Raw genomic sequence first — 25227 nt, 5'->3', positions numbered from 1 at the left:
AAACCAGGAATTGGACTTTTCGATATTGGAGGACTGCGCGCTGAGATCAACAAGATCTGATCATCAGCTTGCGCAGAAGTGACGTTCGGAAATCTAGCCACGCTAGACTTAGAGTATCGATGACGAAATCAGAACACGCAAACAGTTTTTGAGGGGAACGATACGAGAACCAGGGCCGCGGGGTAGTAGAGCCGTTGTGAGCTGTTGGATGTGTGACTGTGTATTCTCGCTAACTACGAAGTATGCGTGGCATTGGCCAGTTCGCGAGATTTGTCTCTCACCTACGTTACGACCGCCTTCAACGCGCGTCCAGGTCTACTTTGCGCGCGACATGGGGCCCCAGTTCTCGCGTGGAGCGACCTGGTAGCGCACGTATTTTCCTCGATCCTGGTCCTTGCCAAGTCTCTCGTCGAACTTGACGCCGAACTGGACACCCAGGTATGACGGGCCATCAGTTGACCCGCCTCTCGTTCCCGGCAAGTCACCGTTTTCCTCCGAGCTATTCGGCTCCGTGCTTCCTGTCGCAACGTTCTGACCAGGAGCCACCGGCAGGTTTGCGGCCTGTGTGTCTGCCTCCGCGGCAGCAGAGGCGGAGTCTTTCTGTTCATGTTCATTTGGTGTTTTTGTATGCGCGCTGCCTTTCGACATGATGGCGTGACCGGCGCTCGTCTGCTTAAGAGCGTTCTTCAATGGCGCCTTTTGGCGAACCCATTCGAGCATTATGTGCCAAATATCCCTCCACGATGCATCCGTCTTTATAGAACCAGGTCGACAGTGGCTCATGGTCACCCTGAACCCGGCATGCCGAAGCGCACCTCGTACGGCTGCGGTGGGTGGAGCTGAGCAGTGCACAACTCTGGACAACGAACTGGTCGTGGTGAAGAACGGGTGGCGATCCAAAACCCCTGGATCCGCTTTTGGGATCAGTGGATCTAGTTTTTCAGACTCTTTGCCTTTGCTGGCTCCGTCTTCAACACCAAAGGTTATCTCTTCTAGTGCCGTGTGGAGCATGCCCTCGATGCGGTCCATAGTGGGGTACGTCTCACGATCTGCACTCTTCAATTGTGCGAGAACGCGCTTGATGAAGTCGGGATTGTGTAGGGGACCGCCGTACATTGGACCAGACAGCTGCTATCGTTAGCAAGTACATTTAGAACTCAATCGGTACGCTCACATGTGTCTTGAACCCGCAATGCTCGCAGTGTTCATCTGCAGAAGGACCATGGGCGAAGCCATGTTTGTAGAAGGTGCTGTTGTTCTTCGCCTTCTGTTCCCTATGCCGAGCCAGAAACTGCGTCTTCCATGCACCGCAGCCGGCATCACAGTGGTATACGAGCATAGTCTTGCCAGCAAGGAACTTGACATCATTAGGGGATTTTCGCACCCTTACGAAAACTCTTATGTAGTAGTCGATGGAAAGGGAAAGGAGGGGTTCTATAGCCATGCCATACCTCCCAGCTGATTGCGCGATAGCATGCAAGATCAGCCTGAGACCACCCTCATGACAGGAATCACCGGTCAACGGTAAACCACCGTACAAAGAGAATGTCTTCTCTAGATAACCATGGGAGGCGAAAATGGCAGAGTCTGTGCATGTGACGCAAAGCAGGCCATCGTCGTTGATGGCTTGTATGGCTGAATCTATAAAGGGAGAGGCAGTTCCGTATGGGTCCAAATCGATCACATCGTATCCTTTCTTGTCACAGAAACTATACATGTAGGCGATCGCATTGCCAGTGTGTGCTTGGATCTTGCTTTCGAGCTTGTTGTGCCTGACGTTAAGCGCGATAGACTGCGTGGCCTTTTCCGACATGTCATTGGCTGTTACCGAGGTTGTGAAGGGGATCTCATTCGCATATCGCAGCGCACGAAGGCCAGTCGCAGATAGAGCGTCTAGAATGGTGAAGGGTGGTCTCCAGGTAATTTGCTCGGTGGGCTTCCCGACTTCTGTGGTGGCACTGCCTGTGTCCTCGACACCAGTCATGGCAGTATCCGCGCCCTCCTGCACGCTCTTTCTCCGCTTTGCTGCCGACTCTTCCGCATCTGCGACGGCCTCGGTGTCGCCCAGTTTTCTCTTGTTTGCCGCAGCACCGTCGGCTGGTGCCACGAAGGCCTCTGCAGTTAGCCCGTCCTGAGGCCCGCCCTTTTGTGTTTTCTTCTTCCTCTTGTCCGCTTTCTTCTTCTGCTGCTCGTGCCTTTCCTGCTTCCGCAAGATCGAGTCCTCGCCGAAGGTTTTGATCGCCAGCACGCTCAGATCGCGATTGAACTGCTGGATCGGGTTGTAAAAGACTTGCTGTTTCTGTGTATCCTCTTTGGACAGGTTCGGGTCCAATGAGGTGGGCGTGCCGTGGGGCACGAGTATATGCGCAAGTCCCTCTTTGATCGTGGTATATTCCTTCCCTTCATGCTGGACGCTCTGCCCTGCCCGAGGGGGAGCGTCAATTGATATGAACTGCGCCTCGGCCATCTTCGCAGGTATGATCCTAGGTATTTGTACGTTCGAGGGTGGGGTGATGTGTATGGCGCGTCGTAGAGGGTTATCGATGACCCATCGGCGGAAGATACGGCGGGCTGGTAGCGCACATAAGGCGGACGGCCGGGTCAGATACGCGGCCAGATTTAGCTAGCCGGTGTACACGCGCAAAGCAGACGCGTTTGGGGAAAGTTGTGGAGAGATCACAAAGATGGAGTTCGGCGCGATTGCACAGCTCCAAAACTTTTTTGGAACGAAGTTAAGCTTAAATTAAGCGTCTTGGCGCGAGAGGTTCCCAATGCCCCGCGACCCCTCCAGGTTCAGACTGGCGCGTCTAGAACCTGCATCACAGGTCTATGGCATTGCTTGCCTATCAATTGTCGAATATTAAGTTAGAGGTGTTGAGAGCGGTGCGAGTTGCATGAGTTATGGCCAATGGCTTGCCCTAAGCGACGCCTCCGGTCCGGCAATACGACGGTTGCCTGGAATAGCCCCAAAACAGCTACCGTCTGACACCCTTGAGAACGCATAAAGGCTGACAAGGACCCGTCCACTGGCCATCGTGGTGCTGCTCATTGGAGTTTTATTTTCGAAGTCAACGCCACGCTCCGAACACACTCGGCCATGGGTAAAGCGCAGCCAACGCCTGCTCCCTATCGCGACGATCCGGATGCCGTCTCGCTGCACACGACTCCTGAGGACTATGAATACGATGATGCGCCTGAAGCAGGCCTACCCCCATCATATGCGGACAGCCAAGGCTCGAGCTCTAACACCGACACTGCGCCTGTGGTGCACCACATCACTCCTCCCACGGCACGAACCGACCACTCAAAATGGTGGTCGCTCAAGAATGGGAAGCCGCAAGTGCCAGAGACGCAGACACACAGCAATCCGAGGCTCGACACCGATCCTGTCGTTCTCGAGGAGACAGTGCGCAGACTGGCCTTAGAGCCTCCGTACCCATTTGTCTATCTCATGGGAACACACAGGGAGACGGTTAAGCGTGGCGACAAGACGGAGACTAAAAATGTCACCGACTTCAGGATCGTGATAGACCTCCAGCACCACATCAGAAGAGCGGATATGACTTTGAGCACGGTCGAAAATGGCGAGAAAACGCATCGGGGGGGCATAACAAAGTGTCGCGCACCTGGACATAAGCAGGACGTCGAAGTTGGCACCCCGAAACCGGAACTTAGAGAGTGGTGCCACCGTTACTGTGCCTCGCCCAGGATGCTGAGGATTTTCCGTCTGCGCCGTGTTGTATGTATCCCAGGACACACTTATTTCGCTAAACTGATCCACATAGGTGACTGGCTTTGATGAAGAATACCTCAAGCAGCGTCTCGAAGGTCTGATCCGCGGTACCAACTACCGTGGGCACATCAGTGTGACCTTTCCAGTGGAAAATAAGAACGTCGATCTATACACATCAAACCGTATCAATCAGTGGCGCGTAACGACGTGGATCCGCTGGGTGTTTTACCTGACTTTCCTTTGGATCTTCTCTTGGCCTACGCTCTTCTTCGCTACCAAGCGCTACGCAGTTGTCAAGGCAGAATGGCCGTGGTCAACGACCGACAGCCAAGGTATCAAGCAATACTCTTCAATCAGCGAGGAGCAGTGGTTCGAGAAATGGCATGTGGGCATCAGACGCCTTGTACTCGATCGCTACCAGTGTGAGGCGAGCGAGGAAATCTTACGTGGCGTTATCGCGCGACCCGAAGACCCACCTCTCCGCACCGGCCATGAAGGGGTGGATTCGACCATCAATCTGCTTACGCAAGGCTTTCAAGTCGCTCGTGCTCTCTCGAATGGGGGCAACCTGGGACGCGGGATCCAAGGAGGCTGGGGTTATGATACATAAAGGGCTATCGAGTCGAGCACCCATTCCTATTGCAGATTTGTTAGGTATTTCATTGCTCCCATAAGAGAATGTTGGAACGGGACTAGCGATCCCCAACGCAGTCACCATTGCGGAACGTTGATAGTGAAATGTCTTGCGATGTGAAATGGTATCGCCTGTCCAGTGCTTGCTATCCGCACCCTTTCCCGTTCCTGGCAACTTTCTTTTGGTTCGAATGGGGGTTGTCCTGTCATGTCTTGAGAAATGTTCGGTTCCACAAAAGTGGCAATGCATTCGCTGGACGAGCTGCTGATCAATACCAGACAAATCGTACTCACTACGGTGACCCCACAAAAGTCCACCCCTGCTGCCTGCAGATTCTATAGGTTGACGTCTGAGTAAGCACGAACAAACTGAAAGAGTATGATATGTCCGAGGAGTGCTACATCATGTCGGTAATGGCGAGAAAATCTTATCGTTACTTTTCATCGCGCACGCCGCCCCGTCTTTACTCCCGGCGGGTTTTACATGCTCGCTGGGTCGTATGATCCTGGGGTCTCCACACTAGCGAGCTTACTACGCGGGTTGTGCCGGCTAAAAATACCTCGCCCTAGACGTCAAGGCGCAGCAACCAGCACAACATCAGCATTGAACACTAGGGCAAGACTTCTGCGAAGGTCATCCCATCATAACTCCTGCAGGCGATGATCGGATCAACGTGACATTTATTATAGCCTCAATAGCCGATAGATTAGCACCTGAGCTCCCGTAGCATGACCGTGCAACACTCAACACGTTCTCGTTGTATAATGCTGCAAGCTTTGCAGCAATTGCCGAACAAGTATCACCAAATCGTGCATGCCAATTATCAAGAGCCTCATTCAGGACATTCACGAGGAACATGCCTGTCCAATACAGCAAGATCGTTGCATCATAGGCCTCCCGCTACCCTGCGTACACACGCTAAGTGGGCCGAGCATAGAGTGGTATTGTTAGCCTCGTATGTCGGACTAGAGCGGGTAGACTAGCAGGTCACGATACTACACATCCATCCTCTGAGCCACTTTGGGCATCCACTTTATCAAATACAGCGTCACAGACCACGTGCTGTGGGTATATAAGTGGACGAAAGGGCCCGTCGAATGCATATCATCACAGCACATCACTCTACATTCAACAACGGCCACGAATCCGCCCGCCTCCAAACCTATCAATAAACGATCCCTAGAAACACCACCCCATCAACAGCATGCAGCTCATCGTCACCACCGTCCTCGCCCTCCTCGGCGCCGCTTCTGCCGCCCCAGCGCGCAACATCCAAGCCCGCGACGGCATCACCATCACCTTTTACCCGGAGGCCAACTTCGGCGGTGAACCCACCGTCGTGTCCGACGTCGTCAGCAACCAATGCCAGCAAGTGCCTGAGGGTGTCACCGTCGGTAGTGTGAAGGTGGCTTCTGGCGGGCTCTGCCGTTTGACCTAGTAAGTTCGCCCACGAGAAATTGGAATGGGGTTCTGGTTGTGTGGCAATTACTGACATGATTCTGTAGCTCCGCACCGACATGCACTCTGCACGGCGATGTGTTCGTGTTCCCGGATACGCCTGCGGAGGATTTGACGGGCGAGACTGTGACGAGCTTTCTGTGCCAAACGTGCACTGAGTGCTAAGTATGAGGAGATGAGTAGGGGATGCAATGAAAGCGCTTTAGCGATGCATTTGCTGGAGTCGACTATTTGTGGTGCGCGCAGCGGTGGTATTAATGACGCTCCTTTTACGACACACAACACTCCTTAAGATAGTAATAATAATCTAGAAATTTTGCAAGTACACGGCAACGAGCACTTCCATACTTCATTAAGCCCCATTGGACAACAATTAATAGCAGGATATTTGTACTTGTGAACATTAAGCATAGATTATCAGATTATAATTCTACGGTCGTGTTCTATAATAAGTAACTCCGGATTTGATACGCGCTACGGATTCCTTAATTGTGTTCGGCACTGTGAACTGTGTAACAACCGTCACCATATCAGGCTTTGACGCGTTCCGAAAGGAGCTTGTCAGCGCTGAGCCGCTCATGATTTCCCTCCCTCGGCACAACTGTATCCTTGTTGTTTTCCAAGAATTGTCGGAAAGTCGTGAGAGGAACTCCATGGCTCCTGACCTCGTCCATATCTGCTACCCCTTCCAAATCCTTCATAAGTTGTTGCCCAATAACAAATGGATTGCCTGCTTCCTTGTTATTCTCTTCCTCCGTGCGATAGTGCACGTCAATGGTCTTGCCAGATGCTCTCTCTATCTCGGAAATGATATCTGCCACAGTAATCTCCTCGCTTACAATGTTCACAGACCTGCCTGCGTACTGGTCAGGATGGTCGAACACGTGAGCAGTAAAAGCACCGATGTCGTCGGGATCAACAGTACATATGCGCAAGTCCGGAGTGTAGCTGTTGATAAACTTGCCGTCCGATAGGCCTGGGTACATCATGTCTAAAGTTAGGGGTAACAGTCAGTGATGTATACATTTTATCAAGGGAAAGAGGATGAGGGGAAGAGAGAGGATTAAGATAGGCCATGCGTAAGCAATGTCTAAATGAATTCAGGCATTGCTCGCAACTAGCTTTTAGAACTTGTACCCTGTTCTTACGTACCGACGACTGGCAGAGTGATGTTGGTATTGAACCATCCAGGTCGAAGAGCCGTCCAGGGAATGTCGCACTCGCTGACGAGCTTTTCGACTGCAATCTTTCCGGCGACGGAGGGCGCGATCATTGGATTGGCGAATATTTGCTCCACGTTGGGGTGACTTAAGCCGGCCTGGGTGGAGACGGCAATGTGTCGCACGCCAGCGGCTTTGGCGGCATCGAGCAGCATGCGGGCCTCGCGAGTTTCGGAATCATCTTTCCAGGTGGGCATTTGGGTGAGGAAGACGGCGTTGCAGCCTTTGATGGCAGCCTCGACTCTGGGAGAGTTCAGTAGATGTAACCATAGTAACGAGTGTTGTGATCACTTACGATGCTGCGTCATCAAGACTCCCTTTGTGCAGAGACACCGAGTCGCCAAACTTTTTAAGCGCAACGGCGCGCTCAGCAGAAGGGTCTGGCACAAAGGCATGGACGTTCCATCCTGATTTTGCGAGGTGCTTGACAACGCCCTTCCCTTGAGATCCCGTGGCTCGGATAACGAGAGCTGTCTTGGACATGGTGAAGATGGAGGTAGAGTAAATAGGTATGTAAAGCTGGTCGGTGTAGAACGACTTGGAAACCGAATCCTGGATGTCTCTCTCATGTGCTGGCGATGTCTGCTTATATTGCTTCTACGCCATGGAACTCCGCTCTCCATACTCGGGGAAATCCGCATCCTATACAAACGGTGATCCGCACTTCCGCACTTATCTATTACAAGATCCGCGGAAGCCCGCACACACACACTACACAACATATCGACAAAGTGAACGATGAACACGAGTAGTGCTCAGACCACAACATGTTGTTCTACTGGCAGCAACGATCCAGGGAGGAAGATGGAGCGAGGCTTTCCGAAGCTGATTGGTCGACATGCAGCTTACAAATGCAAGCGCTTCTCTTCCCAAAGCTTCTGGACTGAACTAACCATCGCCCGCTCCCATCTTTCCATCATGCCTCCGGATCGCGTGCGGACTTCCAATGCGCAGGGTCGTCAGAAGTCCTGTTCCGAATGCGCAAAGGCGAAGCGGAGATGCGATCTCCAACAGCCCAATTGTCTCCGCTGCACGAGGCAAAGACTAATATGCACATATCCAGCACAACCCCACACATCAGATAGTGGCAAAACAACGACTGAACCTGACCTTGAGGACGCTTCTTTGATTGAAGAACTATTCAACCCAACGTTAGAGCTGCCTTTCGATCTAGATATCCCGGATGTAGCCGCTGCGCCAGATCTAGAATTGTTGGATTCTATGCCAAACCAATCGGTGCCAATGAGTAGTTTGGAGCAAGGCGAGAATACAATTCGAGATTTTTTGGGACGCGAAGTCTCTGAAGTACCCTCCAGGATTGCAAGATATCCGTCGGCGAAGTCGATCTCGAACCTTCTCGCATCCGAGCTCTTTGAGTCGCGAGTAGGCTATTCTATGGAACTATGGAAACGAGCCCCTCGGATGATGGTTGAGGAGAAATGTACTCCGTGGAGCCACCCGAATCTGTACGAAGAATTGATGCCACGATCCATGCAAGGTCCGAATACCTGCTTCAGATATTGTTCGCTTCGGCGCACTGCTGATTGGTACAGATGCGTTCGCCGCTTGTTCACTTTACATATCCCGCACTGATGTCAACGCAAAATTTGTCCTACGACACATCACTGACAGGGCACATGAGCTCGTCGAACAGCCGATACCGACCACGCCCGCCGAAGTAATCGCCCAAGCGCAAGCAGTGCTCCTGTACCAAGTCATGCTGATCTGTAGTGATGATGTGAGCTACGCCACAAAGATATAGTTTAACGTAGGAACTCCACCACTGACAGGCTCGTAGTTCCGTTATTATCGGCAGACCCAAACCCTACTTCCACATCTCAAGGAGCTCAGTAGTTCGCTTTACTTCCTCGTAACGGAGGATCCAACCAAGGACGAAGACCACGCGGCAACTTTACCTCTTTACCCCAGCTCTGCCGCTCGTACCGCATGGCTATCATTCATCTTTAGAGAATCCTGTCGACGAACACTTCTCGCCGTCTGCCACGCTGTATCTATATGCACACTCCTCGCCGGTGACTTGGTCGCTTGCAACGATAGCTTGTCTGTAGGCAACCGTGTGACGTTATCAGCTGCACTTTGGGAGGCCAAGTCGCCGCTCGAGTTTGCAATCGCTTGGAACGAGAAGAACCACTTTCTAGTCAAGGAATTAGACTTCAGCGAAGTTCTGAGATTAGCTAATGCTAGCGATGTGGACGTTTTCGGCAGGATGCTAATGGTAGGGCTCATGGGGACTGATGATGTGAGAGGATGGCTTCATTCAAAAGGAGGAAAGCTATGAACGCAACCTTGCAAAGTATCAGGGTACCGGTCTGGTTTCAATCAATCCTCGGGTGATCAAAGGTATTTGGGGTTCACTGGTCATCTGGAAGACCCTCACGAACTATTCCTCTCACGCTCGTCCACCCTCATTGTTTCTCTTGAAATCATTTTATCCGCCCTAGAAATTTGGTGCTATATGTATCAGCTACTACATTATCTCAAGGGAGGCTAAGTACACTTGTAATTGGTTGCGGTGTCCTCACACCGACGCTTTGCCGCAGCTGGGGCCGACTTGATGTAAGAGATTTCTGGGCCACACCGGAGATCCAGAAAATGGCCTGATTCTCCTCAATGGTGTTCGAACGGTCATTTTGAGAGGGGATGGTGGTGCGAGGATGAAAATGTTGGTGGTGAAGGACAGAAGAGCTAACAGCGCGTTACCTTGGAGGCCACCACAGAAGAGGGCGGAATCATCTGATCAGCTCGAGGTAAAGATGAAGATGGATTCAAGCTTGGTGATGTGAGTCCTACCAGGATGCATTGTCATGTCCCGCTTGGATCGCACAACATCAACCAGGGCACCGAACCATGAACTACCAGCCTCCGGAAGGTCTAAGAATGCTCAGTGTAGAGATTTCCTTCCAACACATTGATGAGGTCACCCCGAGCTACTCAGCGTTTGCGCGCGCGTTAAACTAACATTGCGACTCCCACATTTGGAGCCGTTCCTGCCGCTTTTCGTTTGCGCCCGAAAACATCGCGATTTATCACTGCCGCTGCCTTCCAAGTCACAACAAACCCTTGCACCTGAGCATTTGGAACTGCTCCTTCCATCATAACGTCGCAGCAATGGCGAGCATCTATCTTGTCAACGCACTCTACAACAAGCCCAGCGCCCGGGCTACACCTGCAATGCAAGGCATGACTGAGGTCAAGCAGGAAGTGGTTGCGTCCGACGATCAGTCTGCCGTCGCGGTCAAGGAGCCTGCAACCACAACTGTTACCACCGACTCTGCGGCTGCGGCTGCGGCTGCGACTGGCATGGGCGGGCAGACAATAGGAGCCGGTCAGGCCGAGGTGAAGTCCGAGCAACGCGAGCAGCAGAAGGGAGCTGGGGACGCCATGCATCCAGCGCGCCAGCTCATGGTCGAATTTCTTGGTATGTAAGGGTATTCCACACTCCATAATGTCCAGGCTGACCAAGCTCGACAGGTCCCCTCGATGAGGAGCCAGAGCCCGTCCCGTACAGGGTCACCGGAGCGAACATGGCGCCTTTGGGCCAGACGCCTCAACACGGTCCAAAGAAGCGCGGCAAGGGCGCGATGAACAAGCATAAGCTGGTTGCGCCTAAGCCGCCCGCCTCGGGGAACATCCAAGGAGCCCGGGAGCGCGCTTCCAAGGCTGTAGCTCCATCTCCTATAGCTGCAGTGCGTTTCGGTCAGCGTGTCCTGGCCTTTAGTGGCAATCAAGTCAACGCCGAACGCGACCCTCATCGTCGTGCGCAGGCTGGAGAGGGCTACGAAGCACCAAGCTCTCCGGCTCCTGCCAGCGGTGTTCTCTTTGGTCACGCTCTCGGTATGTCAACCTCCTGGAAACCGTTTCGTAATCCTCTGACTGCATCTAGTTAAGCAAGAGGAGGCAGCTCAGGACACCTTTGTGCATCCACGACCCAATCCATTTGCACTTGCCGCTGCGACCGTCTTGTCGTCTCCCCAGCAGGCTGGGCCGGTGCCCTTCCACCCCATGGTAGGCCCGGATCAGCTGCATAGGCCTGTGAGCAGCGTCGGTGCCCCCCCGAACACCCTTGCCGTCAGGCCCAAGCAGCTCGAGTCAGACCCAGCTTCCGATCCAGAGATTCGCATCAGAGAGTTGGAGGATGAGAACCTTGGTCTGCGTCAAGCCGGTTTCTTCAAAGACCGCGAGATCAGGAAGCTCAAGGCTGAGCTACTTGAGCTGGGTATACGTCCCAGTGCGGCCCAGGATGCAGCTATTGAGGCGAGTATGAAGGGAGTCGAAGCTGGCATCAAGCGCCCGCGCTACGATGAGAACGTCGGCGGCTCTGTTATGGAGCCGTAGAATTCTTCATTCTCTCGGCATCTTCTGACTCCATGAATGGCCTGCCGCATTGCGGAAGGCGATTTCAGACTACGCTGGTCAAGCTGGTCGTGCGGGACAGTGGGAGATGATTTTTGGTTGACCAAAACGGATGATGCAATCGCGGAGCATGCATGTATACCAGGACAGAACCGGGACGCCGCGCCTTTGGAAACTCGGAGGCCACCCAACACTCGTTGGGATCAGATGATTACCATGATAGCATGCCTAATTACACGAATATTTGTGGATCGGCAGCGCATCTGGAGAACTGTGAGTGGTGTATTGCGGTAAACACTTGACTTATTACAACGTAGCTAGGTCTGAACCTCGTCTGCTTCCACGTCCACATCACATCGAAGCCAAACGTTGCCGAACACGAGTAATAACCGTGACTTATGGGAATCTTTCATCAATACACGTCCGCACGATTAGCAGTCGCGCGCTGTCGCCCGATGTACATCCCCGACGTCCGTCCCCACCAAAAGGCAACCACCACTCCTGCACACCACTGGCCACAATACTCTCCACCTCACGGAAGAATTTCAGCCAAGAAACGCCTTGCGATAAGATCGGTATTGTGATAAGAATTACTCGGACGATACGGAGTCCACCGCGAAGTGGCACAGCGATTTTTCCGGCTGGCGAAGCTTCTGAACGAGGGATGGCCCCATCTTTGTAGTCTTCGCGCGTGCTCGGGGCTGACTTCAAGGTCTTACGACGCTCAGCCCTTCGATAGGCGAGCCAATCATTAGGGACAGTTCCTTGCCAGACGCAACGCATCGGAGTAAAAACTGATCTCGTAGGGTGGTCTGCGCTTGTAAATCCTACATGCATCTAGAGCACATGAGTCTACACCAGCGGATGCGCACTCATGCGAGGGCATAATAGCTTTCTCTTCAAAATCAAGAGATGTGTTGTGGGAATCGCAGCTCTGTACACTGAGCATCTGTTAAACGTATGGGCTTCTCAGCAATTGTGGAAGCCATCGGAGCAGCGAACGATTTTTGCAGGGGCATGCACGACGCACAACATCGGACTAGACAACGTCCGATGCCTTGCCGTTGTTTCATGTTTCACGCGTAATTCTCTACCATTGCCAGCGATAGAGCGAGGCTCTTCGAAAAACCGCTACATATACGATAACAGAAACCCATGAGTCGCATCGTTAAGTTCTAAACCACCACTGCAGCGCAGACCGTCATTCGTTCTATATCCCAGAGCTATCATCCATTCATTCCAATCAAACGCCTTCAGCAATCATCAGTCTCCATTGGCATACACAATCTTCCACATCAACCGCAACAATGTCCTCCATCCCGTACGACCTCCTCCCCAGCTGCGACCCCGACTTCGCCCACATGAAGCTCAACCAAAAACAATCCTTCGTTAACCGCTTCTTCGGCATCCGCGCCTGCGACAACAAGAAAGACACCAGCCTCGCCGCCCTCTACTCCCACAACACTTCCCGTGCCTTCTCCTCCGCCACATCATCCACAAGCTCCTCGTACATCTCGCTCAACCCAAAGGCGCCCTCGAGCAGCATGCGTATCCCCATGGCCACGCCCCGCAGACCGCGCTCCAACACTGCGAACTCGTCGACCTCGGTGGCGTCGTTCGTGTCGCAGAGCTCCTTGCACAGCTGCGCTTCGTACAGCAGCCTGCGCAGCCGGTCGCCGAGTCGGGAGAGGAGGGGAGTGATAGAAGATGGGTGGACGCCTGTGGAAGAGTACTTCTAGACGCAGGACGGCCCGTCTGCGATGACCACGACTCCGACTTGGATTGCTCACGACTTTACATCCTACGCTCTCTTCCCGCTTCTTGTATATTCGACTTGCCCGCTAAGCTGTCTTTCGCTTCTTGTCTATTCTTTCTCCAACCTCCAGACACTCTTTTGCCCTTACGTTACGACCTCCAGACACTCTTTTGTCCCTACGTTACGGCCTCCAGACACTGCCTTCTTGTACATACATTCTCTCGACACAGTCACTACCGCATTTTTTGGATCTTGGAAAATCTCTCCTTTCCTTTTGGCCGCTCATTTGCACCCTCACCCTCCATCATATAGCTTTCATGTACATTCTTTCGCTTTATCCAACCGCTCATGCACACAACTTCATTCTTTCTACACTTCAAACACTCATTTTCAGCATCACCATCGGCGTCATCTCCACGCTCAATATTACGACTGCTGTTGACCAGCATCTTTGTTCTTCCTTCCAGTCACTCCTTCACACCTAAACCCTTCCTGTACATACATTTTGGACTTTCTTTTAGAGGAAGATGACTTTTATGCGTTGTCGAATACATTCTTTTCTACGATACAGATCTTCACTCGCTTTGGCTCAATATGCACGTTTATCATAGATACGGGTATATTCCAACTCACTACCATCCAAGTGGCCATCAGCCTGCCAGCTAAGAATGCCTCATCCAACACCTCACCTCACATGCAATTTCGATCCTAAATATTCCCAAACAAAAACGAAGAATACGGGCTATATACAAGGATCGGCCGCCGCCGCATTCCCAAAGCCGCAAATATATACAGTAGAAAGAATCCATCCACCCAGATAGAGTCTAGGAATGCTCTAGCCAACCAAATAATTTCTAGATCTGGTATGAAAAATATCCAATGGTGTTGGCGTAGCCAGATAGATTGGGCGTCCAGTCTGCCTTGTCCACGCCATCGACAGTGAGCATCTGCAGCGCGCCGACTTCGTTCAGCGAGTATGCGCGGACCGTCGACGAGCCTTCGATGCTGACTATGCGGTTCTGGCAGTCGCGGACCGAGTTGGTGTCCTTGCTGCACGAGTTGTTGTTGGAGATGAAGAAGGAATAGAAGCCCGCGCCGTAGAGGAGGACGTTCGACGAGTTCAGCACGCGAAGTCCAAGTGCGTCGCAACGTTGGCCAGAGGGGCAAATGATGTTGTAGTCGGGATCGTTCAGGGCACTGTTAACAGGATATGGCTGACCCTTGGCATCTGGTGTAGGCATGTAGTATGGGGTCTCGCTCTGGATGAAGCCCGCAAAGACGTCTTTTGCGTTCGCGAACTGGTATTGGTACAAAGACTGGTGCTCCACTCCGTTTCCGTAGAGCCAGATGTTGGTACCCTCGACGAGAAGACCTCGGCCGACGAAGATGGAGATCTGAGTGCTAGCAGAGTCATCTAGATCGTGGTCGGCAGTCCAAAACCAGTTGTTCTCCATGTAGACATTGGTCGCGCTTTTCGTGATGTGGACGTTGGTGTGGGCAGCCATGCAGGCATCGTTGACACTACCAACAGGACATTGAGCGACTTGGAGCTGAGTTCCCTTCGCTCCACCGATGCGGGTGTGGACATCCCAAAGACCAGAACCCTTAGTTGTGGCCAAGTTGTATTCGATCAGCTTCGCACCGGGAGTTGGCCCTTGGGTACCAATCAGAAAGTCAGATAGCTCAACGCTGCCGCTCTCGCCAGACTTGCCGATCTGGACGACCGGAACGGGATTTGTTTTGCTGTTCCAAGTACTTCCGCTTGCCAAGATGATGGGATATGTCTCGCCAACGATTTTCGTTCCCGGAGGAAGGTAGAGTGTCTTGGTGATCTTGTAATGACCATGGTCGAGGAAGAGGATCTTTCCGGAAGAAGCGACAGAGTTAATCGCGTTCTGGAGCGCAGTGGTATCGTCCGTGCTTCCGTCGCCCTTAGCCCCAGAAGTACGTGCGCTTACAAAGTTACCGACCGCGACGGTTTCATACTGAGGTTTCGACTTGGCGTAGAAGTTCTTACCATCTAGAAGGCCAGCCGGACGCACAGGAGTGATCGCACCTTGGAATTTAGCTGGGCCACCAGGGGTGTACTGGTTGCCTTGGCCCCACCCGATGATAGTCGTGGTACCGCCTGCAAGAACTGTTCCGCTGGGTCCCTTCACAGCAACGGCAACGTTATTCAGGGCGATGTTTTCCAAGATGAGCTGTCCGGCTCCGGCCGCAGTTGAGGTCCTAGTCCAAGCCTAAGTCGGATTAGTGATAGAACTTTGCTGGATGGTAGGGTACACTGACCGAGTCCACGAAAATCGGACAGTTGGTGATAGTGCTGTCAATGATGATCACTGATGCGACGTTCTGATCAGGACTGTTGTCCTTGAGGCCCTTCATCGAGAAAGCGGCGGTGCTGCAGTCGCTGATGGTAAGTCCCTTCCACAGCCAGCCCCAGTTCCAGATCTGGCTGATACCAATGACGGCATTTGAGATCTTGATGTTCTTCATGGTGAACTGCTGATTGCCGACATTAAGTCCGTACAAACCACCAACAGTCTCGATGTCAGTAAGATGCCCCCCGGAACCTGTCGTAATCAGCATATGCCGGCAGAGCAAGGTGGGGTTAGCCTACCGTTCTCGATAAAGATGCCAGCATGTACTGAGTTCGCAGCAACATTCATCTGGATCTTAACATTCTGGATGCTGGTCGCCTGAGATGCTGGCCAGTGGATACCCTGAGCGCCGCTCGTCGCTGGAATCGGGGTCAAGTCTATCACGAAGTTGCGGATCTGCCGGGCGAAGACATTGGTAGAAGTCCACCCTGGTTTTCCCGTGCCATCCTGATATGGACTGGCATCGATCAATGCTAGAGCTTGTAGATTAGGCGAGGCCTTGAGCACTGGGCGGCTGTTGGGGTTTCCGTGAAGCTGTGTCATGTAGTACATGATGATCGGCTTTCCGATGACATATGTGCCACTGGGAAAGTAGACGATGGCAGGAGTATCCGTAGAGGATTCGCATACCCACGGAGCGCAGCGGTTGCCGTCAGTTATAGCGGCATTGATGGCGGCTGAATCGTCAGTAACACCATCGCCTGTGCGCGGTCAGCTAGGTACATGTCTCGATCAGTAAACGATACGTACCCTTTGCACCGTAGTCTTTGACATTTCGAAAGACCTTGTAGCCAGCGGGGTTCGCGTTGAAGGCTGCACGGCCCTGATGCTGGATGTTTTCCAGCCAGTATGAGCTTGCCTGTCGTTCCTCGAGGGGAGCACTCGTAGCGGCGTTTGCGATGGGTGAAGCTGTTACAAGGCCCTGTCAGTTTGGAATGCTGCAAATGAAGGTAGAGGGGCACATACGTAAGGCCAGCGCAGCTGCAGGGCCTCCCGCTGCCAGCAGGCAGGAAAAGAAGGAAAGTATACGCATGATGCCAGACACAGTTGACAATGCTTGCTAAGCTGCTACAATATAGAAAATCTGTTTTCACAGAATGAGAGAAAGGAGCGTGTGGAGAGAAATAGCAGGCGATCTAAGGGACTTATATGACACATGGGGACATCTCAACTCTTGGGCAGTGACGGGGGACAAACCGAAGTGACGAATCGCCATCTCGACATGCCGCGGTCATACCTTCCGCGGAAAGTCAGAAACAACCTGGTGACTAGCCATGTCGTCCACTGGATTGATCATAACAGCGGTCATATGCACCGTGAATCCACAGTCAACATGTGCCAGCGAAGCCGCCTACGTTCGCAGCCAGGGTTCTCGATGAAAGGGAACCACGCTAGGCAAAGCATACTAATTAGACAGAGCGTCTACAACAAGTTTACTGCAGGGGACATAGAAGTCGCGCTATGAATAAGGAGAGTTGATGTCCGAAATGAACGTGTCGGACGACCAAACAGACTTCAAAGATCGCTGCCCCTAGCCTTATTTAGCCAGCTCAGGGTATAGTCACCGGGTCGGCTCGACACTTGAGCAAGTCCGTCTAACCGCCGCGCCGCGTTATTGGTAGTCGCATGTGAAGGGCACTTTTCTTCAGACAAGACGCCCAACCGCCCATCTCTTGGAAACACGGTGGCCTTTGCTTCTGAGCCCTGGCGCGATTCACCCCGAGTTGCACAAGCCTCGTGGCGCAACGGGTTTTGCGGGGTACATCAGTCAAGCGGAATACTGTCACACAGCATCTTTCGGGCGGCCCTATGACCCGGTGTTCTCGAGTCGGTTTGGCCGCGTGCTCAGAACTGCTCAGAAGTTACATTCGGGCTGCTGTATGGCTTCTATGCAGCATGGTTGTAACCAGCAGGTCTCGTGAATGATGCACCTGGCTAGCCATCGCGATGTAAGGGCATCTTGTCCGGCTTGGGGGTTGCCGTAAACGGCTATGGTTGTTTCATTCCAGATACTTTGATTCTGCCTTGTTGAACCCTGGACCTCTAAAGGGTGCGGTCTTGTCGCAAACGCGCAGGTACGCAACCCTTCAAATGTTAATTAAGTGCCGAGGAGGATCAGACTCCCGTGCAGACGTGCACTGGGGCGCTTCGCGATGTTGCAGTGCTTCGTCGATCGTGAATGGAGGAAGCAAATGCCTGTCGCACATCACAATCCGGGGGTGCGATCTGGAAACTCCTGACCGCAAAAGACTTTAGCAAGGCTGCTGGACTGCGAAACGTGGGGAGATTGCAGTGTTGATGGTTGCAGCCAGTGACAGATCGCAATATCACCTTCTTTTTATGGTCAGCGACCAATGAGATTCAAGTCCTATATGAATGAGCACCGAAAACCGGGGACATACCCATCCGCCACGGAGATGTCGCACGACGACTGCAGCTCAAATAAGACTGCCTGCTTGCACAAATTACAGGACGAAGTTACTCTAGCTCGAGGAGTTCCATACCGACAAAGCAAAGCGAAAACTTGACTTTTCTGCCGCTGCTTGAGACGTGACAATCTTTTCAGAGTTAATCTGGCCATTAGAAAACATGTAATCTGAATTCCACCTCTGGCCCATGTTCCATGGGCGACCGATCGAAAGCCTGCATGATGATGGGGCGGAAAGGCCGAAGGGATGGGCGGCAATGTACGCGCTCCACGGAAGGCCCACTTGATGTTACACTTGAGGTCAACACACCAACGCCAGGCTCGGTCCTAAGATTACTCTTTTCGACAGCAGCCGCGTCACGCGACATTCGGATGTCGCGTAGTGCCACCTCAACCAACTAAGAACCTTCAAAAAAGCAGCACGTTCCAACACCTACGGGAGGAGCAGATGGGGAAAAGGTCTACGCCGTGACGGTCAGCAAATCGTACATGTGACCCATGTAATTCATACCTGCCTTTTCGAGCAAGACCAGGAAGAGATCACATGGTCTTCATCACAGGTCCGTTGTACCTCAGCACTACATTCCATAGCTTCAACTTTTCCATAGCATCAACTGTGGGACATGTTTGCCAAAGGCAAGCTTTTGCTGACGAACATCTCGAAGGTCTTCATATCTTGCTTCTCACTTCTACAAACATGGCATCCCCAATCGTACAGACAGTTCCCTGGCCATCTTCAACCGTAGCACGAATGTATAACTTGTTTCTTTCGCGTCGGGTTAATTTGACAGTGCACAACACTGTCGCAGGCGCAGGAACAGGCTTCTTGTAAGCTGTATTGAGGTCTGGCTTGAATCAGCATCCCTGCTGGTCGCACTGCATAACGCGGGTAAGGTGAGTGCAGAACATACATGCTGTGAACGCATTCGCGCCCTCGATTGGACGCACGCCTTTTTGTTTTTTGAGATCTATGTTGAGCTGCAAGAGCATGCCCATAGACTCGTCCAGGAGGGTCACCACAAAACCCCCGTGCGCTATCTCTAGCGGTGAGAGACAGAAGTCAGCAAGGTTTCCGTGGGCCAGACATCACTCCTGGCAGAGTTACCAGAAGTCATTCACGAACTTACTAGGCCAGCCGCTTACCCCCTCCCCAATCTCGTAGATCACCCGAAGCTCATCATAGCACAACTCCCCCCCGATCGCACACTCTCTCGTAGGCCTAAATGCCGTGCACGATCTTATAGTGCGCTGCGTCCCCAGTGTCTCAGCGAACAACGCATCCTCGGTAGACGCCTTCGGCACACGGGATTGTGTCCGTGTTCGTGTCCATTCAGGCGATTCAAGGAGGGTGCGACACCAAGGGATGGCGGAGAGGCGCTGAATAGTATCCGCGCCCGAGACGCCGTCGATGTCCATGGCTATCGAGAGGTGTAGTCTTGTGATGACATCGGCAGTAGCCTGGAGGAGTGCAAGGACATCTGGTGCCGAGGTGATGGGGAGGATGGCAGCCACGAGTCAGGGAAGCGATGTTGATTGGTGTGCCTGGCGGAGTTATCGATAACATGAGCCCCACCGTGGGGTATTTCGTCCGCAATACACAGTACTACATTTCTTTCTGTTCAAGCTTGTACATCGTCTTGTGCCTGATAGATCATTGTCTGCTGCTTTGAGTTTTCGTAGTCAACATGGCCGACATCAACCTCCAAGAGGTCCATGACTTCATGATTGAGATCGCGCGCAAAGTTGGAGAGCGCATCACATCCGCAACGCCCTCCACAGGCGCCGCAGGATCCAAGAAGAATTGTACGTCTGAGATGGATGATGATCTTGGTTTCCTCAATGATAAGCTTGCCGCTTTCCATGTTAGTCGTCGACACATGACTGATGAGACCCTACCGTGGCTTCTCGAATCTGCTGTCACCATCATTATCAGAACCCGTACAATATCTTTAGACACATAGCAGCTAACCTCCTCCAGCCGTTGACCTCGTAACCGAAACCGACCAAGCTGTGGAAAAGATCATCTCCACCTCCCTCCACGAAAAATATCCCTCCTTCTCCTTCATGGGCGAAGAGACCTACAAGCCCGGCGACAAGCTCACCGACGCGCCCACATGTACGTGTTTTCCCAATACAGCCCAGGGCCCTCACGACCGCTCCAACCTCCGGTTCCGACAAACGACCTATGGAAAAGATGCTTTCTGGATCCAGAAGACTGACCCGCAAGACAGTCATACTCGACCCCATAGACGGCACGACCAACTTCGTCCACCGCCACCCCTACGTCGCCATCTCGCTCGGTCTCGCGATAAACCAAATTCCCACAATCGGCATCGTGTACAACCCCTTCACGCAGACGCGTACGTCGTCGTCCTCTTTTCCCCATCCGTTTCCCCCTCACCATAACCACTGACAACTCTTCTTCCCATCTAGTCTACTCCGGAATAAAAGGCCACGGCTCCTACCTGACGCAGTACCTGCTCACCCCGCAGGAAAAGAAACAGCGGCTGCCGCTGTACCCCCCGACCCCCCTCGAAACCCTAAACACCTGCCTCGTAGCCGTGGAATGGGGCTCCGACCGCTCCGACAACGACTTCCGCGTCAAGTCGTCCACCTTCGCCAGACTCGCCGCCGCGGACGGCGGCATGGTGCACGGGCTGCGCAGCCTCGGGTCCGCGGCGCTGAACCTGTGCGCCGTCGCCGCGGGCGAGATCGATGTGTACTGGGAGGCGGGGTGCTGGGCGTGGGATGTGTGCGCGGGGTGGGTGGTGCTGGGGGAGGCGGGGGGCAGGGTGGTGGATGCGAATCCGGGGAACTGGGAGCCGAGGGTGGACGAGAGGAGATATCTCGCTGTGAGGGGTGGGGAGGGGCAGGAGGGGTTGATTGAGGAGTTTTGGGGGTTGGTGGACGGGCGGTTTGAGGTTGGTGTTTGAAGTCAGTCAGGATGCAGGCTTCTCTGCGGTAGGGTATCGCACTATCTCCAGGCAGCGCACAGATCAGTTCGTTGATATGATTGTGTGAACGACTTTCTTGTCTTTCGTGTGTATCGTGAATGCTCGATGGGCGCCCTCGGCCTGCTATATGGCATGCAAACACTCTCTAACTCCGTAAATCCCACCAAATGCACGTTCCCATGCTCCCTTTTCGTGTAACACCGTATCCAATCCCAACCTGCTACTCCCACACGCACTTACTTCTCCTGCGCCTTGGACGAAGCATCATGCTCATCGATGTCCCGCGCCTCCCATGGATAGCAGATCCACTCATCCCCCACCGTCTCGGCAGCGAGATACCGTCCCTGCACCACATCCTCGGGCAGCACGCCCTTCTTCGCCTTGTCCTTGTTGTGCAGCACGAATATGCTGAAGCGCGTCTTCTCGCCCTCTCGGCCGAGCTTCTTCTGCGCCTCCAGCACGTCCTTCTCAAGCTCCTTGACGGCGTACTCGAGCGTCGTCCGCGTGTCGTCGACCTCGTCCACGATCAGGATGTCTTTGCCGATGAGGTTGGCCATCTCGAGCGAGGAGAGGTCGAGCCATTGTGTGCGGGTTACTTTTGTGCCGGGCTGCTCGACGGGGTCGGTGCCGAGGGTTTCGTAGAGGGAGAGGCCGATGGCTTGGATGGGGATGTTGGGAGAGCCGGGCGTCTTGAGGAAGGATCTGGTAGACGGAGATTAGATTAGGTTAGGTGGCTGCCGGGCGGAGGAGAGACAAACCGCAGGATGCGCGCGGGTACGTAGCCGCCGCCGCCGATGGCGACCATGAGCTGCGGCTTGAAGTCATCTAGGATGCGCTGGGCCGAGTTCTGGCACAGCTTGTGCACCTAGAAGCGAGGGTGTTGTCAGTCTACACGTTGCAATGCTAGGCGCATGGTAAGGTGACCAAGGATCGGATAAAAAGGAAGAATAATGAGGTGAATATAGAAGAGCAGGGCGCCGCAGAGCTGCAGATGACGCGCCGTCAGTAGAAGATGCGCTGTACCTATAATGCGCTCACTCGGCACAGCAGCCTTCCGGGCGCTGGGAAGCGCGCATATAGGTACCGCAGCAGTACTCGCAGCTGCATGCACCATGCTCGTGCGGTTTCAAGAGTGCACAATCGGAGACGGAAAGCTGCACGTACCTGGTTGTATGTTACGTAGATCTTCTCAACCATGATGTCGGAACGGCGAGGGGCAGGCGAAGAGCGCGGAAAAGGTTATGGGAGCTCTCGAAATTTTCTTGTCGGGTTTGAGAGTCAACAGGAAAAAGATTCGGAGGCTGCCGCGGTCTGGTGGACGGCCCCCCGCACCCGCCCGAAAGCGCTTAGCGCGGGGGAATTTTGTGAGGGTAACCAATGCTGTGCTAGTCTGTGCACAGCGTACGGTGCTCGTACTTGCGTTTGGCTGACCGCTACCTTCCATAAGTCTTTTAGATTGTACCAAATATGTGTAGACCAGGCAGTGGACTACCGCGTGTTACTTGTTACCGTCCAGAGTACATGATCCCCCATCTGCTCGTTCTCCAGTCCTGATTCCTCTGCTGTCCCGACGTTGGCGGTCTTCGCTTCCACCGCAAAGGAGAACACATACAGTCTCTTGAACGCCTGAACTACCGCAAATCTATCGTTGAGCAAGACCGCTATGTCTGTGCCGCCGTCCATGTCATCAAGTGAAGCGCTGTCCTGAAAACATAAAGTTCTCTTGGGGTCTTGTCCACTGCTGTGTGTGAGAAATGGCTTTTGTATCGTGGTTGCTGTGCTAGAGCAGTAACGAGAGTAGTGAGACGTCGCTAAGATATGCATCCATGAAGTAAACAGTGATGACAGTTCTCACTCTGGTAGGGGCAAACACACCTTATCCCAATGTGGTCGAAGTAAAAGCTCATGCTCTTGGTCTGTACAGTCTCACGTACATGGATCTGATAAAAGGAGTCCTTCCACCAAGCAGTTCGCACGTCTTCTGCAGAACGCGTTTGCTGCTCCGGCATGCTAAATGCTTGGATACTTTCGTCGAAGTTGAACATATGAGTAAAACCATTGTGGTTGTAGCGGCAGAATACACTAATGCGATAGCCGCCTTTTCGGTCGATAGGGTGGATGCTGGTAATCGAAGCCCCTGCTAATTCAGTGATCTCGGCCGTGAGTGGGATGACAAATTTGTTTTGTTGCACCAGTTGGCCGTCAAACGTGATGACATAGTAATCAATAGACATGCTGTCGACTTGGTGCCCACACCATCTAGCTTCGCACGTCTTTGTAGAGAAGAGGGTAAAAGTCTTGGAGCTGGGATTAGGGAGCAACTGGATGTCTAAACATTGGGGGCTATAGAGGTCAGCATGGATAAGGGAGGCATATATGGCTATCACTGATGGCAGTTCTGTCTTTGCCGGGTTTTGTTGTAGTCGCTGCATCTTGCATGGACATGGCGCCCAGACATTCCCAGGTTGCAGTTGTAGATGTTGTCGGGGCGAAAGACCCAGCAAGTGAACATACCTAGTTATAGCAGAGTCGAGCGGTGGCTGATCCAATCGCAGTGTTCTGCCCTTCTGCGAGTCCAGGTCCCACAGGTACAACTCGATGTGCTGATTCAAAATACCGCCGCAGATAAAGGTCCGCTCCCGACATCCGCGGAACTTGTTCATTGACGGCGGCAGTCGAAGTTTAGCCCTCTGCCTGGCGAAATAATCAAATATGTAGCAAGTTTGTGCTTGATTCCAGAATGCAATGAGCTCGTTAGAAGCGTAGATCCTGTCAATCAGCTCTCGACCCTCGGTTGCCATTCTCCAGTCTTCACCAGTGCGAAGATTCGTCAGACGCACCTGACGATAAGGATAAGGGACATGGATGAAAAAGTCTTCTGACAGAGCGATACGTTTAGAGGATTCAGGAGCGGGCTTTGTGGCGGCGACCTCGATAGGCCGTCCCGTTCGGAACCTGTGAATACTATGGGCTCTTTGAAGGCAGTCTTCATAGCTGGCATCTTCAAGTGGGAGTGTATTGTCGTACCATCTTCTCAAAGCGGGCTTCAACAGGTCTGTGCTTCGTAGCAGACTATACCAGCGGCGGGAGACCTAGGTCAGCAGTGTTAGCAGCGTGCAGAAGCCCAGACTAGCCGTGGACAACTACTCCAGCTGCGGTGCTGATCAAAAGCATCTCAGCCTAGGGCTGTCGCATAAACCTGGAGACAGCATGTGACTCGGCTCCGACCGGCTGAATCAAGACCCATCAATGGGCATGCAGGTACAGGTAGGCCCGCACCAGCTAGTGTTGTAGAGCACGGCGTTTGCGTTGCGCTGCACAACTTACAGTTTGGAGGCGAAACGGGGTCGAGATGTCGAGATAGGAGAAGATGTGGAATACGAGCTCGGCGGGCAAAGTTCCCACGATGTCAAAGTGGAAGGATCTGGCGTCGACCAAGGCCTGGAGCTGGCGCCACTCGTAGGGCGAGAGCTCGTGGGCAAGGGCCGCAATAGCGTGTGCGCGGGCGGTCGACGTCTGTAGGGCCCTGAAGGCGTCGACAAAGGCGGGCGTGGCCATGGCGAGGACCGGACGGCCATCAGCGCTCCGACTCGCGTCGAGGTGAATCAGTCAGTGGGCAAGCAGCGGGTGGCCCGTGCGCTAGCGAGATCGGCACAGCAGCGGACGATCGCTGCAGATGGACGAGGCACGCTGGAGAAGGTTGCGCCATGCCCTGGGCCGTCTCCGGCGCCGGGAATTCTCGCTCGTCGGCGGCGCGCGCTCGTGTTCGAGAAGGCGGCGAGCAGCAAGGGTCTCGTGCGTCCGGGTGCAAGCACCTTCCAGATGAATGCTTGGACGGCGCGCGGCATGGCGCTGCATGGCGCGCGGGGGCTGCGAGACGCGCAGAGTCAGAGTGTCGCGAGACGAGCGTCGGTGCCCTCGAGGCTGGCGGCGGTTTCAGCGGCCAGTGCTGGGCCAGGGTTGCTCGGCAGAGAGTCCCCAGGCGGACGGCTGTGGGAAACGCGACCATCCATCCGCTGCGTGGTGGAGCCCGCAACGGCAGTCAGGCCGTTCCAAGAGCAAGCGTGCGCGGGCGCTCGACGGCTTGACCCAACAGCAGGCTCGTGGGAACTGGCTCTGCACAGTTCCGTCGCCTTTTTCTAGCCCTGGGCCGCCTCACGCACCCGGCTTCCCAGCAAAGCACAGTCTGGTCCTCCTCGCAGCTCGTGCACCCGTGCAAGAGCCCCAGGACGCGCTGCCGACGTGCTCCCTCTTCCCCGGCCGCCCTGCCCTGCCAGGAGCATCATTGC

General features: G+C 53.6%; 13 protein-coding genes across 13 annotated transcripts; 7 read left to right on the top strand and 6 right to left on the bottom strand.

The window, feature by feature from the left end:
* Positions 1 to 286: 286 nt before the first annotated feature.
* On the bottom strand, positions 287 to 2467 carry CC84DRAFT_1140408 (TRM-domain-containing protein; the record flags this gene model as incomplete). The annotated part of the gene is made up of 3 exons (XM_018176286.1): positions 287 to 492; positions 547 to 1128; positions 1175 to 2467. The coding sequence occupies 3 exons, from the start codon at positions 2465 to 2467 to the stop codon at positions 316 to 318; spliced, it is 2052 nt and encodes a 683-aa protein (XP_018038369.1). The 3' UTR covers positions 287 to 315.
* Positions 2468 to 2832: 365 nt separating this feature from the next.
* Positions 2833 to 4816, top strand: CC84DRAFT_1162031 (uncharacterized protein). The gene is made up of 2 exons (XM_018177889.1): positions 2833 to 3739; positions 3786 to 4816. The coding sequence occupies exons 1-2, from the start codon at positions 3098 to 3100 to the stop codon at positions 4341 to 4343; spliced, it is 1200 nt and encodes a 399-aa protein (XP_018038368.1). The 5' UTR covers positions 2833 to 3097; the 3' UTR covers positions 4344 to 4816.
* A 396-nt stretch (positions 4817 to 5212) lies between these two features.
* CC84DRAFT_1203503 (uncharacterized protein) lies at positions 5213 to 6155 on the top strand. Its single transcript, XM_018181835.1, has 2 exons — positions 5213 to 5804; positions 5873 to 6155. Exons 1-2 carry the CDS (start codon positions 5572 to 5574, stop codon positions 5988 to 5990), a joined length of 351 nt encoding a protein of 116 aa, XP_018038367.1. The 5' UTR covers positions 5213 to 5571; the 3' UTR covers positions 5991 to 6155.
* Positions 6156 to 6235: 80 nt separating this feature from the next.
* CC84DRAFT_1162029 (NAD(P)-binding protein) lies at positions 6236 to 7591 on the bottom strand. The gene is made up of 3 exons (XM_018177888.1): positions 7341 to 7591; positions 6978 to 7288; positions 6236 to 6816 (listed from the first exon to the last, which is right to left on the bottom strand). Exons 1-3 carry the CDS (start codon positions 7526 to 7528, stop codon positions 6356 to 6358), a joined length of 960 nt encoding a protein of 319 aa, XP_018038366.1. The 5' UTR covers positions 7529 to 7591; the 3' UTR covers positions 6236 to 6355.
* Positions 7592 to 8287: 696 nt separating this feature from the next.
* CC84DRAFT_1085788 (uncharacterized protein) lies at positions 8288 to 9344 on the top strand (the record flags this gene model as incomplete). The annotated part of the gene is made up of 3 exons (XM_018174117.1): positions 8288 to 8543; positions 8599 to 8783; positions 8844 to 9344. The coding sequence occupies 3 exons, from the start codon at positions 8288 to 8290 to the stop codon at positions 9342 to 9344; spliced, it is 942 nt and encodes a 313-aa protein (XP_018038365.1).
* A 415-nt stretch (positions 9345 to 9759) lies between these two features.
* On the top strand, positions 9760 to 11609 carry CC84DRAFT_533029 (uncharacterized protein). Its single transcript, XM_018186640.1, has 3 exons — positions 9760 to 10484; positions 10538 to 10900; positions 10950 to 11609. Exons 1-3 carry the CDS (start codon positions 10175 to 10177, stop codon positions 11399 to 11401), a joined length of 1125 nt encoding a protein of 374 aa, XP_018038364.1. The 5' UTR covers positions 9760 to 10174; the 3' UTR covers positions 11402 to 11609.
* Positions 11610 to 12726: 1117 nt separating this feature from the next.
* CC84DRAFT_1214545 (uncharacterized protein) lies at positions 12727 to 13158 on the top strand (the record flags this gene model as incomplete). The annotated part of the gene is made up of 1 exon (XM_018182639.1): positions 12727 to 13158. One exon carries the CDS (start codon positions 12727 to 12729, stop codon positions 13156 to 13158), a length of 432 nt encoding a protein of 143 aa, XP_018038363.1.
* Positions 12880 to 13663, top strand: CC84DRAFT_533032 (uncharacterized protein). Its single transcript, XM_018186641.1, has one exon. The coding sequence runs from the start codon at positions 13180 to 13182 to the stop codon at positions 13615 to 13617; it is 438 nt and encodes a 145-aa protein (XP_018038362.1). The 5' UTR covers positions 12880 to 13179; the 3' UTR covers positions 13618 to 13663.
* Positions 13664 to 14029: 366 nt separating this feature from the next.
* On the bottom strand, positions 14030 to 16589 carry CC84DRAFT_1203498 (exo-beta 1,3 glucanase-like protein; the record flags this gene model as incomplete). The annotated part of the gene is made up of 5 exons (XM_018181834.1): positions 14030 to 15415; positions 15465 to 15748; positions 15796 to 16257; positions 16307 to 16465; positions 16523 to 16589. The coding sequence occupies 5 exons, from the start codon at positions 16587 to 16589 to the stop codon at positions 14030 to 14032; spliced, it is 2358 nt and encodes a 785-aa protein (XP_018038361.1).
* Positions 16590 to 18529: 1940 nt separating this feature from the next.
* CC84DRAFT_528774 (uncharacterized protein) lies at positions 18530 to 19499 on the bottom strand. The gene is made up of 3 exons (XM_018186636.1): positions 19112 to 19499; positions 18896 to 19024; positions 18530 to 18829 (listed from the first exon to the last, which is right to left on the bottom strand). Exons 1-3 carry the CDS (start codon positions 19398 to 19400, stop codon positions 18654 to 18656), a joined length of 594 nt encoding a protein of 197 aa, XP_018038360.1. The 5' UTR covers positions 19401 to 19499; the 3' UTR covers positions 18530 to 18653.
* Positions 19500 to 19584: 85 nt separating this feature from the next.
* On the top strand, positions 19585 to 20917 carry CC84DRAFT_1140396 (inositol monophosphatase; the record flags this gene model as incomplete). Its single annotated transcript, XM_018176285.1, has 4 exons — positions 19585 to 19787; positions 19963 to 20100; positions 20216 to 20344; positions 20418 to 20917. The coding sequence occupies exons 1-4, from the start codon at positions 19670 to 19672 to the stop codon at positions 20915 to 20917; spliced, it is 885 nt and encodes a 294-aa protein (XP_018038359.1). The 5' UTR covers positions 19585 to 19669.
* Positions 20918 to 20980: 63 nt separating this feature from the next.
* Positions 20981 to 22187, bottom strand: CC84DRAFT_1162023 (putative xanthine-guanine phosphoribosyl transferase Xpt1). The gene is made up of 3 exons (XM_018177887.1): positions 22103 to 22187; positions 21697 to 21803; positions 20981 to 21640 (listed from the first exon to the last, which is right to left on the bottom strand). Exons 1-3 carry the CDS (start codon positions 22133 to 22135, stop codon positions 21175 to 21177), a joined length of 606 nt encoding a protein of 201 aa, XP_018038358.1. The 5' UTR covers positions 22136 to 22187; the 3' UTR covers positions 20981 to 21174.
* CC84DRAFT_1162021 (uncharacterized protein) lies at positions 22127 to 24543 on the bottom strand. The gene is made up of 4 exons (XM_018177886.1): positions 24266 to 24543; positions 23453 to 24030; positions 22814 to 23281; positions 22127 to 22676 (listed from the first exon to the last, which is right to left on the bottom strand). The coding sequence occupies exons 1-4, from the start codon at positions 24494 to 24496 to the stop codon at positions 22427 to 22429; spliced, it is 1527 nt and encodes a 508-aa protein (XP_018038357.1). The 5' UTR covers positions 24497 to 24543; the 3' UTR covers positions 22127 to 22426.
* Positions 24544 to 25227: the final 684 nt, after the last annotated feature.

The sequence above is a fragment of the Paraphaeosphaeria sporulosa genome, assembly GCF_001642045.1.
Source record: "Paraphaeosphaeria sporulosa strain AP3s5-JAC2a unplaced genomic scaffold CC84scaffold_3, whole genome shotgun sequence".
NCBI classification, from domain to species: domain Eukaryota; kingdom Fungi; phylum Ascomycota; class Dothideomycetes; order Pleosporales; family Didymosphaeriaceae; genus Paraphaeosphaeria; species Paraphaeosphaeria sporulosa.
This window is presented reverse-complemented; position numbering and strand designations above follow the sequence as displayed.